Below are 13391 nucleotides of genomic sequence, written 5' to 3' on the forward strand. Positions count from 1 at the left end.
TTTTTTGGAGACAGTCTCACTCTGTCACCCAGGGTGGAGTGCAGTGGTGCGATCTTGCTCACTGCAACCTGCAGTGAGCAACCCGGGTTCAAGCAATTCTCCTGCCTCAGTCTCCTGAATAGCTGGGCTTACAGGCATGTCCCACCATGCCTGGCTAATTTTTTTGTATTTTTAGTAGAGACGGGGTTTCACCATATTGGCCAGGCTGGTCTCAAACTCCTGACCTTGTGATCCGCCTGCCTAGGCCTCTCAAAGTGCTGAGATTACAGGTGTGAGCCACTGCGCCCAACCGGTTCTTTTTTTAACTATTAAATTAAGTTCAAAAACCAGAAAAGTAATCATCTGGTTAAGAATTTATGACTTGAATGCTGCTAGCAGGGAATACTGCCATAACATATAATAACTTTATGCTACTTAGAGATGCTAGAATTCATTTTCTGTACGATTTTATAGCAAACTTATAAAAACTGAACTGCTAGCTTGAGTCCATTACAGCATAGAAGCAGGAGACGGAAGTAAACACTTCAAGTTCTGTCTAGGTTTGCTCTAAGCTAATTAATACAATATAGATCATAAGTGTTCTCTGATGATTTTCAGGAATAAGAATAAATCTCTAATAAATATGGCTAGTTCTTCCTGACCAGTAAGGAGGCATATTGAATTTACTAAATCTGACAGCCAGTTGCAGAAACTTCCTTTTCAAGGGACTAGGGGAGATAGGTTTAAAACGCACTCTCATCCAAGGCAAATTGTTTGCCTTTATCTCAATGAGGTAATAAGAGTACAAATGAGGCCAGGCACGGTGGCTCACGCCTGTAATCTCAACATTTTGGGAGGCCAAGGCGGGTGCATCACCTGAGGCCGCCGGGTGTTTGAGACCAGCCTGGCCAACATGGTGAAACCCTGTCTCTACTAAAAATATGAAAATTAGCTGGGAGAGGTGGCGCACACCTGTAATCCTCAGGAGGCTGAGGCAGGAGAATCCCTTTAAGCCCAGGAGGCAGAGGTTGCAGCGAGCCGAGATTGCACCACTGCACTCCAGCCAGAGTGTGACTCTGTCTCAAATAAATAAATGAGTATAAATGAGAGAGTAATTGTGAACAGACAGGGAAGATTTGGTAGAAGAGTATTAAGAATTTTGGGCCAGGCACGGTGGCTCATGCCTGTAATCCCAGCACTTTGGGAGGCCGAGGCAGGCGGATCACGAGGTCAGGAGATCGAGACCATCCTGGCTAACACGGTGAAACCCCGTCTCTACTAAAAATACAAAAAATTAGCCGGGCATGGTGGTGGGCACCTGTAGTCCCAGCTACTCGGGAGGCTGAGGCAGGAGAATGGCGTGAACCCAGGAGGCGGAGCTTGCAGTGAGCTGAGATCGCGCGACTGCACTCCATCCTGGGCGACAGAGTGAGACTCCGTCTCAAAAAGGAATTTTGAACTATTTTTTTAATTAATTATATTTTCAGAGCTGTTTTATGTTCACGGCAAAATTGCCCAGAAAGTAGAGTTTCCATATCCTCCCTACCCCAACACGTGCACAGCCTCCTCCACTATTGACTTCCCCCCACCAGACTGGTACATTTGTTTCAATCAATTGACTGCATTGGTACATCATCCTCCCAAGTCCATAGTTTAGGGTTCACTTTTGGTGTTGCACATTCTATGGGCTTGGACAAGTGTATAATGACATGGATCCACCATTGCATTATCATGCAGAGGAGTTTCACTACCGTAAAAATCCTCTGGGCCCCACCTATTCATCCCTCCTTCCTCTCAATCCCTGGCAACCACTTATCTTTTACTGTCTCCATGGTTTTTCCCTTTCCTGAATGTCATAGAGTTGGAATCACACAGTATGTAGTCTTTTCATGAGTGGATAGCTCTTTTTTTTTCAGTGCTGAATATAATCCATTGTCTGGACGTACCAGTTTATCCATTCTCCTACTGAAAGACACCTTAGTTGCCTTCAAGTTTTGGCAATTATGAATAAAGCTGCTATAAACATCTGTGTGCATGTTTTTGTGTGGACATAAGTTTTCAATTCATTTGGGTAAATATGAAGGAGTGTAATTGCTGGATCATATGGTAAGAGTATGTCTGTAAGAAACTGCCAAACTGTCTTCGCAAGTGGCAGTACCATTTTGCATTCCCCCCAGCAGTGAATGAGAGTTCCTGTTGCTCCACATCCTCACCAGCATCTGGTGCTGACAGCATTTTGGGATTTTGGCCATTCTAACAGGTATGTTGTGATGTCTTAATTTGCAATTTCCTAATGACATGATATTGAACATCTCGTATGTTTGCCATCTGTGTGTCTTCTTTGGTGAGGTATCTGTTCATATATTTGGCCCAGTTTTTAAATGGATAAAGTTCATTTTCTTACTGTTGAGTTTTAAGCGTTCTTCATACATTTTGGATAACAGTCCTTTATCAGATACATCTTTTGTAAATATTTTCTCTGAGTCTGTGGCTTGTCTTTTGATTCTCTTGACATTGTCTTTTTGCAGAGCAGAAAGAGGATTAAGAATTTGAAAAGTAACAGAGTCGATTAATAGAAAGGATGTTAGTCAATGGTAAAGATAATTTCAGAGGACCTATAGTTTAGGATTTTATTCTGTGTATAACAGAAGAAGTTGTTTGTAGAAATATCTGAATAAATCTGTGTGGTAGAATGGTTAAGGTTATAGGCTTTGCCTGGGATAATAGCAGCTCTTCAAAGCATCTGGAATATAGTTTAGAAATGGTATGAAGTGGACCCAACAGCTTCTTCCTGAGGGACGCCTATACAATGACCATTTGTTAAGTAATAAACCATTGCTCTTGCTTCCCGAATTAGGTTTCTCAAGGGGTTATTCAATTTTATTGACATTTTCAAAGAACAACTTTGGGATTTATATATCCTTTCTATTGTTTTCTTTTTAGAGACAGGATCTCACTCTGTCACCCAGGCTGGAGTGCAGTGGCATGATCATAGCTCACAGTAGCCTTGACCTCCTGGGCTCCAGCAATACTCCCACCTCAGGTCCCAAGTAGCTGAAACTATAGGGGCTTGCCACCATGCCTGGCTAGTTTTTTGTATTTTTTGTAGAGACAGGGTTTTACCATGTTGCCCAGGCTGGTCTCGAACTCCTGGCCTCGAGCAATCCTCCCCCCTTGGCCTCCCAAAGTGCTGGGACTACAGGTGCGAGCCACCATGCCCAGCTCCCTCTGTATTGTGTTTAAAAATATTTTTCTTTGGCCAGTGCAGTGGTTCAGACCTGTAATCTTAGTACTTTGGGAGGCCAAGGCAGGCAGATCACTTGAGGTCAGGAGTTCAAGATCAGCCTGGCCAAATATGGGAAAAACCTATCTCTACTACAAATACAAAAATTAGCCAGGCATGGTGGTGCATGCCTGTAATCCCAGCTACTTGGGAGGCTGAGGTACAAGAATCACTTGAACCCAGGAGGTGGAGGCTGCAGTGAGCCAAGATTGTGCCACTGCACTCCATCCTGGGTGACAGAGTGAGACTGTCTAAAAATATATTTTTTCTTTGTATTTTTAAACATCTTTCATTAATTTTTAACTTGGATCTGTTTTGTACTTTTACTTTTGTTCTTTTCCTAATCTTAATAGAACTGGGTTTTCATTTTTGGTCTTTCATAGTTAATAATAAAGATATTTAATTAAAGTTATACATTTTCCCTTGATTTTAGCTTTAACTGCACCCTATACATTTTGGAATGAAATTTTCTCCTTGTCATTAATTGCTAGATTGTAATTTGTCGTTGCGTTCTCTTTGATCCATTGGTTATTTAGGAGACTGTATAATTTCCAAATAGTTAAGGGTTTTTTGTTTTTATTTTTGATTTTGGGTTTTTTTTTTTTTTTTTTGGCATTTTAAATTACTTAGCCCTAATTTTATTGGCCTGTGACCTGAGACTATGACCTAGAAAACCATCTACTTTTAAAAATGTGTTAACGTTCGATGTGGCCATGTGGAGGATTGATTTGCAAAGTGGTTTCATCAATATAATTTTTTTTTTTTTAGTCATAGGGTACAAAATTGTGTGTGTGTGTGTGAGAGAGAGAGAGAGAAAAATTGATTTGCTGTCAATTACACTCTACCTGCTGGAACAGGTCTTTGTGCAAGGCAGATCTGTGGGGGATGGTGAAGGCTCTAGTTCTAGTTCCAAAGTGATGCCCTCGCCTTGCTCCTACCAAGATTCCTTAGATCTTGCTGAATAAATGTTTCACAATTTGTTGTCAGCCTTTTGGTCAATCTCTAGAGACATTGAATGATTGCTTTTGCTAATTTTGACCAGTTTAATAGATGTCTTTCTGTGGGAGAGGTTTCCCTGAGCAGCTCATACAGCTGTTCCAGAATGTAGACTTTCTGGGCTCTCCGTGTTCTGTAGCATTGGCCTGCTTGTCTATCCGTGTGCCAATACAACGTTGCCTTATTTCATTTAACTTTGTTATCTGATAAGCACTCTCACCATATTCTTTTTCTTTAAGAGTATCTTGGCTATTTTTGAGTCTTTGTATTTTTAGATCAATTTTAAAATCAATTGAAGTTTCATTTTTTAAAAACCTGTTGGAATTTTTGGGATTGCATGGAATAGAATAGACAGCTTTACGGTATTGAGTCTTCAGTCCAAGAACCCATCACATCTCTTCATTTAAGGTTTTCCTTGATGTTTCTTAGTTTTTAACTTGTAAAAAGTTTCAGACATACATTAAATCAGAGGGAATAGCCTGGACCCTCGCATATCTGTCACCTGGGATTTAACAGTAATAACACTTTGCTATATTTGCTTTATATATTTTTCCTTTGCTGAAATATTCAAAGCAATTCTGCTATCATACTTGATTCCTCGGTACTTTCAACGTGTATCTCCAACATTTTCTTTCATAACCTTAATGTCATTATTATATCTAACAGACAATACTTATCTTAAAATTCATTTGCTATTTTTTACTAGTATACTTACAGACTTTTTATATTGAATGCATCAGCAACCTTGCCAAACTCTCAAAATTCTAACAATTTACTGTATTTTGATACACCTAGTATACCATCAATTATCAGACACACCATTTATGTACCATCATTCTTAAGACGGCTTCCAACTAAGACTCAGTATCTATTGTGAGATGCAGCCCAATTACAGAGATGTTCAAATATTGTAAAATGTGTCTTGGAATTGATAAAACATGGTATCTGTGGTTTTTTTGGATTTTCTATGTAAATAATCATATTAGCAAACAATGAATTTTGTTTATTCCTTTCTCATCCTTGTATCTTTGTGTCTTTTTCTTGCCTTACAGAGTTGGCTAGGACATTTAGGACGATGTTAAAAATGCTGCTGGTAGGCATTCTTGTGTTATTCCTGTTCTCAGAGGGAAGATGTTAATATTTTTACCACTAAGTATGATGTTTACTGTTGTTGTTTTTTTCTTTTAATATCCTTTATTGAGAAAATTCTCTTCCTGGCTTGCTAAGTTTATCTTTTGCATGAATAGTGGTTGAATTTTATCAGATATTTTGTGTGTATTGCAATGATTATGATTTTTCCTTTTGTTTAATTTGGTGAATTACGTTGATCAATTTTTCAGTGCTAAGCAAACCTTGCATTCATTGTGTAACTCCAACTTGGGGAGATTATTTTACCCCCTTAAGTGTTGCTGGCTTTAATTTGTCAATATTTTTGCTTGGGATTTTTGCAGCTACATCCATGAGAACGGCTTGTAACTTTCCCTTTTTTATACTGTCCTTGAATGGTTTTGGTATCAGAGTTTTGTTAACCTCATAAAATGAGCTGGGGACTACACTCTTTTTCTATTAACTGGGAAAACTTGATAATATTGGAACTATTTCCTCCTTAAACTTTCGGTAGCACTCACCAGTCAAGTTCTGTCTAGGTTCGTTCTAAGCTAATTTTAATACATGAAATATAGGTCATAAATGTTCTCTGATGATTTTCAGCAGTAAGAATATACTGATAATCTCTAAGTCATAAATATGGCTAGTCCTTCCTGACCAGTAAGGAACAGTACATTGAATTCACTTGGGCCTATAGTTTGTGAGATTTTAAAACCACTTATTCTATTCCTTTTATAGGAATAGGACTATAAAAGTTTTCTATTTCATAGGCAACTTGGGTAAGCTGTATTTTCCTTGGAGTTTTCTATTAAAAATTGAGTAATATTGGCCTGAAAGTATCTATTAATATCCTCTTATCTTGTAATGTGTGCATTGTAGTGATATTTCCTCTTCCTTCCTAATATTGGCAATTTGTGCCTCTTTTTTCACTTGATTGTGTCAGGTGGGTCTCTTATAAACACATATAGTAGGGTGTTATTTCTTATCCAGTCTGACACACTATCTTTTAACTGGGGCATTTAGTTCATTTACATTTAATGCAATTATTACTATATTTGGGTTTTCATTTGCCATGCCATTTTGTGCTTTCTCTTAGTACCATCTGTTCCTTATTTCTTTTCCCCTCTGTTTGTGCCTTAAGATTTTTTTTTTATTCCCCTTTTTCTTCTCTCCTAGTTTGGAATTCATTATATACACTATTTTTTGTCTATTATTGGTTATCTTAGAAACAAAATACGTATCATTAAATTCTCAAAGTCTAGTGATAATCATTGTTTTACCTTCCTCGTAAATAACGCAACAACCTTGGAGCACTTAACTCCACTTACCCACCCCCAACTTATATGCTATAGTTGCTGTGTATTTTAACTTTACACATTTTAACACCCACTTGATATATTATGTTTTATAAAATTTTTATTTACTTTATCCTAGTAGTTACCTCTTTTTTCACTCCACATTCTTTCTTGAATTCCAGTGCCTCTGGCTGGATCATTTGCCTTCTGCCTTCCATTAATGAAGGTCTGCTGGCAGTAAACTCTTTTTCTTTATATAAAATGTCCATTTCACCTTAATATTTTAAGTGTTTATGATTTGTACTGGATGTATAATTCTAGATTGGAAGTGGTTTTCTTTTAGCACATTGACAATATCATTCCAATGTCTTCCGGCTTCCATTGACTTAGGACTTCTCAACAGCAGCAATTTTAACTGTTGTTCTTTACACATTTTTCTCTAACTACTTTTAAGATCTTCCTCTTGTCTTGGCTTTTCTGCAGTGTCCCTATTCTCTGTATAGATGCAGATTTATTTTTATATGCTCTGCTTTGGATTAACTTCTTCAGTCTGTGGAATGAGCCACCACGCCCGGCCTCCTGGATGCTATTTCTATAGATAAAATAGTGGGCCAGGTATGGTGGCTCACGCCTATAATCCCAGCACTTTGGGAGGCCGATGTGGTGGGATCACCTGAGGTCAGGAGTTCGAGACCAGCCTGACCAATATGGTGAAACCCTGTCTCTACTAAAAATACAAAAATCAGCTGGGCATGGTAACACATGCCTGTCATCCCAGCTACTTGGGAGGCTGAGGCAGGAGAATTGCTTGAACCCGGAAGATGGAGGTTGCAGTGAGCCGAGATTGCATACTCCAGCCTGGGCGACAGAGCAAGACTCTGTCTCATAATAATAATAATAATTTATTTTTGCCAATAAATCATTATTATTTTCTTTGTAGCTCTTTGATCAATTAAAAACATTTCGTCTAGATTCTTTAATTGTCCTCACTGGGAGATTAGATCCAAATGATCTATCCTGCTATTACTGAAAGCAGAAGCCTGTTATTATTTTTTAAGATTCCTTTTTCACTAATATTCCATCTTATGTTGCAATAACTTGACCAATGAGCACAGTGGCTATGATTTGGATTTTGACTGTTACAGAGATTTCTTTTTAAAATAAATTGTGTATCAAAGTAACAAATACTCAGCTGGGTGCAGTGGCTCATGCCTGTAATCCTAGCACTTTTGGAAACGGAGGTGGGTGGATCACTTGAGGTCAGGAATTTGAGACCAGCCTGGCCAACACAGTGAAACTCCCATCTCTACTAAAAATACAAAAATTAGCCGGGTGTGGGTGGCAGGTGCCTTTAATCCTAGCTACTTGGGAGGCTGAAGCAGGAGAATCGCTTGTACCCAGGAGGCTGAGGTTGCAGCAAGCCGAGATCGCACCATTGCACTCCAGCTTGGGCAAGAGTGAGACTCTGTCTCAAAAAAAAAAAAAAAAAGAAAAGAAAAGAAAAAAGTAACAAATACTCATAAAATTAAGCATTAAAGTATGAAAAGTTCACCCAAAATCTACCCAGAAGTAATCATAAACATTATTTTAGAAATCTTTCTATGTGTATTATAGTGTCTGGCATTTTACTATACATATACACATAGATTTCTAGAATATATAAAACATGTTTATTAAATATAGGTTATTAAATATATATTCTAGAATACATATATTTTTAATGTTTAATATTTAGATGACAGTATGCTATATGTCATATAGTTTGTAAATTATGTTTAATATTAATGACATATAGTATGATGGCATACTATATGTCATTATCTAATAAACTTACCTTAGGCTAAGAAGGTCAAACTAGAACTGCACAGTATTCCCCAATTCTTGCAGGCTTGAGCATGCTGGTCCATTACCTTTGTACCCATTTCAAGGGCAACTTAGCTGAGCACACAATTTTTTCTCTCCAACATTATTGTTTTCTAACGTAAGTATTTTTGTTTTTAGTGTTTTTGTTTGCATTTTAAAGTGTGCTATTTTTATTCCCTTTTTTTTAAATGTCTGGATTTAATTAACAAGCAAATTTGTCAGGAAAGGCACATAGGTCCCTATTCCTTGAGGTGATGTTGACAATGCCTGTCTGTCTATTGCCTTTACAATTGAACAGCTTATCTATTATCTTCTAATTATTTTATTTTGCTTCTGCATCTATTGTGGTTCCATATCCATCCAGCCACCTCTCTATTGATAGAATTTTCATCCATTTCTTTTTTTTTTTGAGATGAAGTCTTGCTCTGTCGCCCAGGCTGGAGTGCAGTGGTGAGATCTCAGGTCACTGCAACCTCTGCCTCCTGGAGTCAAGCAATTCCCCTGCCTCAGCCTCCTGAGTAGCTGGGATTACAGGTGTGTGCCACTACACCTAATTTTTTTTTTTTTTTTTTTTTTTTTTTAGTAGAGACGGAGTTTCAACACGTTGGTCAGGATGGTCTCAATCTCCTGACCTTGTGATCCACCCACCTTCGCCTCCCAAAGTGCTGGGATTACAGGCGTGAGCCACCACACCCAGCCCCATTTCTATTCTTTAATGTGCTGTTTTCTACTTCTGTAATTGTGCTGATTTGATTTTCAAGTGCTTTCCACCTTTTCCTTCATCACTTTTTTGTTGTTCAGGGATTATATTTTCTTTTAGAATTGTACCTTCAGCCATCATTTTATACAGATGCTCCTTGATTTACGATGGGGCTGCAACCCTATAAACCCATTGTAAGTCAAAAATGCATTTAACAATCTGATAAACCCATTGTGAACTCAAAAAATTATGAGTTGAACCATCGTTAAGCTGGGGACCATCTGTACTTGTTTATTTTGCTTTACTGTGTTGCTTATGTGCTATACCATTTCTGTTTATCTTGCTTGTGTCTAATAAATTTTATCCAGACTATTCTAATTTAGTTAGGAATACATTGGATATCTCTTCCACATCTTATTTTTAAAGCACGGCTGTATTAGTTCTATTAAAAATTTAAGAAACAGGGTTTCCATTCCATACTCTGAATTAATGAACAGTTGTTTCAACTGTGGTTTATCTGCCATGGTTCACAGAAAGCAGAACAAGAAAATTTACTAAACAGGGCCAGGTGTGGTGGCTCACGCCTGTAATCCCAGCACCATGGGAGGCTGAGGCAGGCAGATCACAAGGTCCAGAGATCGAGACCATCCTGGCCAACATGGTGAAACCCCGTTTCTACTAAAAATACAAAAATTAGCTGGGCATGGTGGTGCATGGCTGTATTCCCAGCTACTCAGGAGGCTGAGGCAGGAGAATCGCTTGAACCTGGGGAAGCGGAGGTTGCAGTGAGCCGAGATCGTGCCACTGCACTCCAGCCTGGTGACAGAGCGAGACTCTATCTATCTATCTCAAAAAAAAAATATATATATATATATACTAAACATATCTACCCCTTCTCCCCATGTTATCACATCGGGTAGTACATTCGTTGTTAGCAACTGTCATATTTGCTGTATCTACTACAGCAATAAATAAGTGGGTTTTGCTAGGTTGTTGTACAATGAAACAATTAATTGATATCGAGTTTATTGATGAGCTACTTACCTTCAGATGCCATACTCCAGTTTAAGCTTTGACTATCTCATTCTACAAAAGTTCACCATCTTCAAAATTTAAGCATAGACTTACCATTTGACCAGCAATTCCACCCAAGAGAATCAAAAACATCTATCCACACATAAATTTGTACACAAATGATCATGGTAGCATTATTTATCATAGACAAAAATGAACAGAACCTAGACAAAAATGAACAGAACCTAGATGTCCATCAGCTGATGAATGGATAAAGAAACATGGCATATCATACAATGGAGTAATTTCGGCCATAAAAAGAAATGAAGTACTGATACATGCTATATCATGAATGAACCTTGAAAACATGCTAATAGAAGGAAGAAGGCAGAGAGGGCCACATATTATATGATTCCATTTACATAAAATTCCCAAATCCATAGAGACAGAAAACAGATTAGTGTTTACCGCAAGCTTGGGAAAGCAGAGGTGGGAACTGACTGCTCATGGGTATGGGGTTCTTTGGGCGATGATGAAATAGCCTGAAATTAAATAGCAATGATGTTGCACAACTCAGTGAACTATACTAAAAACCAATGAATTGAGCCTGGGAACAATGGCTCTGGCCTATAATCACAGCATTTTGGGAGGGTGGCTTGAGATCAGGAGTTTGAGACCTGGGCAACACAGTGAGACCCTGTCTCTACAAAAAAGTATTTATTTATTTTTTAATTACCCAAGTGTGGCGGCATGTGCCTGTAGTCCTAGCTGCTTGGGAGGCTGAAGCAAAAGGATCTCTTGAGCCCAGGAGTTTGAGGTTACAATGAGCTATGATCATGCCACTGCACTCCAGCTTGGGCAACAGAGTCAGACCCTGTCGTCTCTAAACAAAACAAAACAAAAATGAATTGTACAATTTAAAAGGGTGAATCTTATGGTATGTAAATTATATCTCAATAATGCTGTTACTCTAAAGAAAAAAAGGTCATCGACATGATTATCTACTTTCTACTTCTCACATGCTATAGAGGTCAATTAATACCACTTCCAAATGAGCAAGGAAGAAGAAAGGTTTATTTAGCCAAAGAGAATCTGAGAATCTTGATACTAAGAATTGCTAATTCATATAATGGCTTAGAATAGTTTTATTTCATACTGTGATCAATAATGGATTAGCTACTTTATCCTTATCTAGGACAAATTCCAAGCATAGGCAGCTACAGTCTGAAAAGAATTATCATAAGCTAGAATTTTTCTAAGAAAAAGATTTGTTCTCAGGAATACGAAAATAGATACAAGGAACTGACCCAGACATGACAATAAGTCTAACAAAGTTAACACTAGTAATAATGTGTCAGATAAAAGGTAGAACTGAGCTAAAAACTCAAACTTTAAAAATGTACAGCAAATCAATACCCAGAAGTAAAAGAGTCTTGAATGTTCTAGTTCATTCTTCTCTCCATTTTAGGTACTCTCTTAATGGCATTTTTATGGTAAGTTGAGTTACCTCAGAACCTGCCATGCCCCTCCTGGATGCACCAGGAAAGTCACAGATGGGAAAGGACACTCTCTCACAGCAGCTTTGCTCCAGTCACCAGGCCCAACACTGCGAACCATAAAGCAGCACACAGGCACTTCTTTACACCAAAGGGGCCCAATCCAGCCCTTCCTTCTGTGCCTGCCACTTCCGGGTTGGTGCTTTACAGCGCTTGAAGGGAGAACAATGTTCTGTAGTCTGCAACACGCTCCAGACCATGTTGACGCTACGATCACTATGTTTGCATGATTGCTTAGAGCTTAAAAGAAGAAACAGAACGCCAGGTTTCTTGCACTGAATTCACATATGAAAACTGGAAGAGCACAACTGTTAGTTTTCAAGGTCTTTGGCTAAAGCTTCACGGATGAATTGTAAAGTACGCTGGTACAAAAAAGCATCCTTTTTCTTTGGCTTACAAATGTTCAAATGGTTAACATCCACAGGAATTAGATCTCCAATGCCTAAATCTGAAGAAAATAAAAAAGTCAATAAACCTAAGTAAAAATATAAGCTTTCCCCTTGACAATACTGAAAGAGGCCAAATGGGTAGTTCTAGACATTGCTTTGGTTGTGACAAGGGACTCTTAAAAGATAAAGGAACCTAAAGTTTGATTGTAGCTAAACTACATTTGATGAAACATGCAGGAAGGGATTCTCAGTCAGTATAACCATAGTTTTATGCTTTCCATAAACTTTTCGTATGTGTTCTGGCCTACTTCCTTATTTCAGAGCAAGCAGAGATTGAGCACTAGCATATTCAAAACCTTCTTACACCTGCAGGTTATTACTAAGTTACTTCAGAGTTTCTATTATAAACTTCCTTTCTCCCGGTGAAATGAATGGGAATGTCTCACATGGGATCCATTCTATACCTAAATCCCAATGATCACTTTCAGGGTAAAAATGATTTAGTGCTTGAGATATTTCGGTCTAACAAAGTCCTCTTGCACGGAAGTGATAAAGAGGTACTAGTGAGGCCACCTAGGTGAGGAATGCAGGTGGTGGTTATGAAGGAAGAAAAGCCTCTTGGTGACAGAATTAGGGCAAGGCTATGCCACTCCAAGCAGCTGGTCCATGATATTAACTTTGCTTTTGGGCGAGGCACAGTGGCTCACACCAGTAATCCCAGCACTTTGGGAGGCCAACGCAGGAGGACTGCTTGAGGCCAGGAATTTGAGACCAGCCTGGGCAACACAGCAAGACCCCATCTATACAAAAAATTTAAAAATTAGACAGGTGTGGTGGTGTGCGCCTGTGGTCCCAGCTACTCAGGAGGCTGAAGTGGGAGGATCGCTTGAGCCCAGGAGTTCGAGGCTGCAATGAGCTATGATTGTACCACTGAACTCCAGCCTGGATGACAAAGTGAGACCCTGTCTCTTAAAAATAAAAACAAAAAACTATGCTGTTGCTTCAAGCTTCCAAAGTCCTTTTTAAAAACATCTGGCAGCTGTTCTTTGGAACTCTTCAAGTTCTTCAACTACTAAATAGTAACTCCTCAACCTACAGCATATTATTAAGGTAAAATTTTTCAGTTCTACTACACAGTATGACATTTTTCATTTTATGTAGATAGCATATAATGAAATTAGGACAAAACTCATTATGTAGACAAAAGAA

The 13391-nt window shown here is 38.6% G+C and overlaps 2 protein-coding genes across 9 annotated transcripts in view; one reads left to right on the plus strand and one right to left on the minus strand.

Annotated features, from left to right (window-relative positions):
* The window catches only part of SYNJ2 (synaptojanin 2), a 130190-nt gene extending 117906 nt beyond the window's left edge, over window positions 1-12284 (plus strand). For all 4 annotated transcript variants that reach the window (XR_010157798.1, XM_054686960.2, XM_054686963.2 and 1 more), the window contains one exon: window positions 11706-12284. Coding sequence is in view for 3 of the 4 variants with exons in the window: in XM_054686960.2 (XP_054542935.1) it covers window positions 11706-11717 (12 nt within the window). In the remaining variant the exon portion in view is untranslated. The remainder of the gene's footprint in view (window positions 1-11705) is intronic.
* The window catches only part of SERAC1 (serine active site containing 1), a 57916-nt gene continuing 54757 nt past the window's right edge, over window positions 10233-13391 (minus strand). For all 5 annotated transcript variants that reach the window (XM_016956539.4, XM_016956536.3, XM_016956537.4 and 2 more), the window contains one exon: window positions 10233-12241. In XM_016956539.4, the coding sequence (XP_016812028.1) occupies window positions 12105-12241 (137 nt within the window). In that variant the 3' untranslated portion in view covers window positions 10233-12104. The remainder of the gene's footprint in view (window positions 12242-13391) is intronic.

The sequence above is a fragment of the Pan troglodytes genome, chromosome 5, assembly GCF_028858775.2.
Source record: "Pan troglodytes isolate AG18354 chromosome 5, NHGRI_mPanTro3-v2.0_pri, whole genome shotgun sequence".
NCBI lineage: Eukaryota > Metazoa > Chordata > Mammalia > Primates > Hominidae > Pan > Pan troglodytes.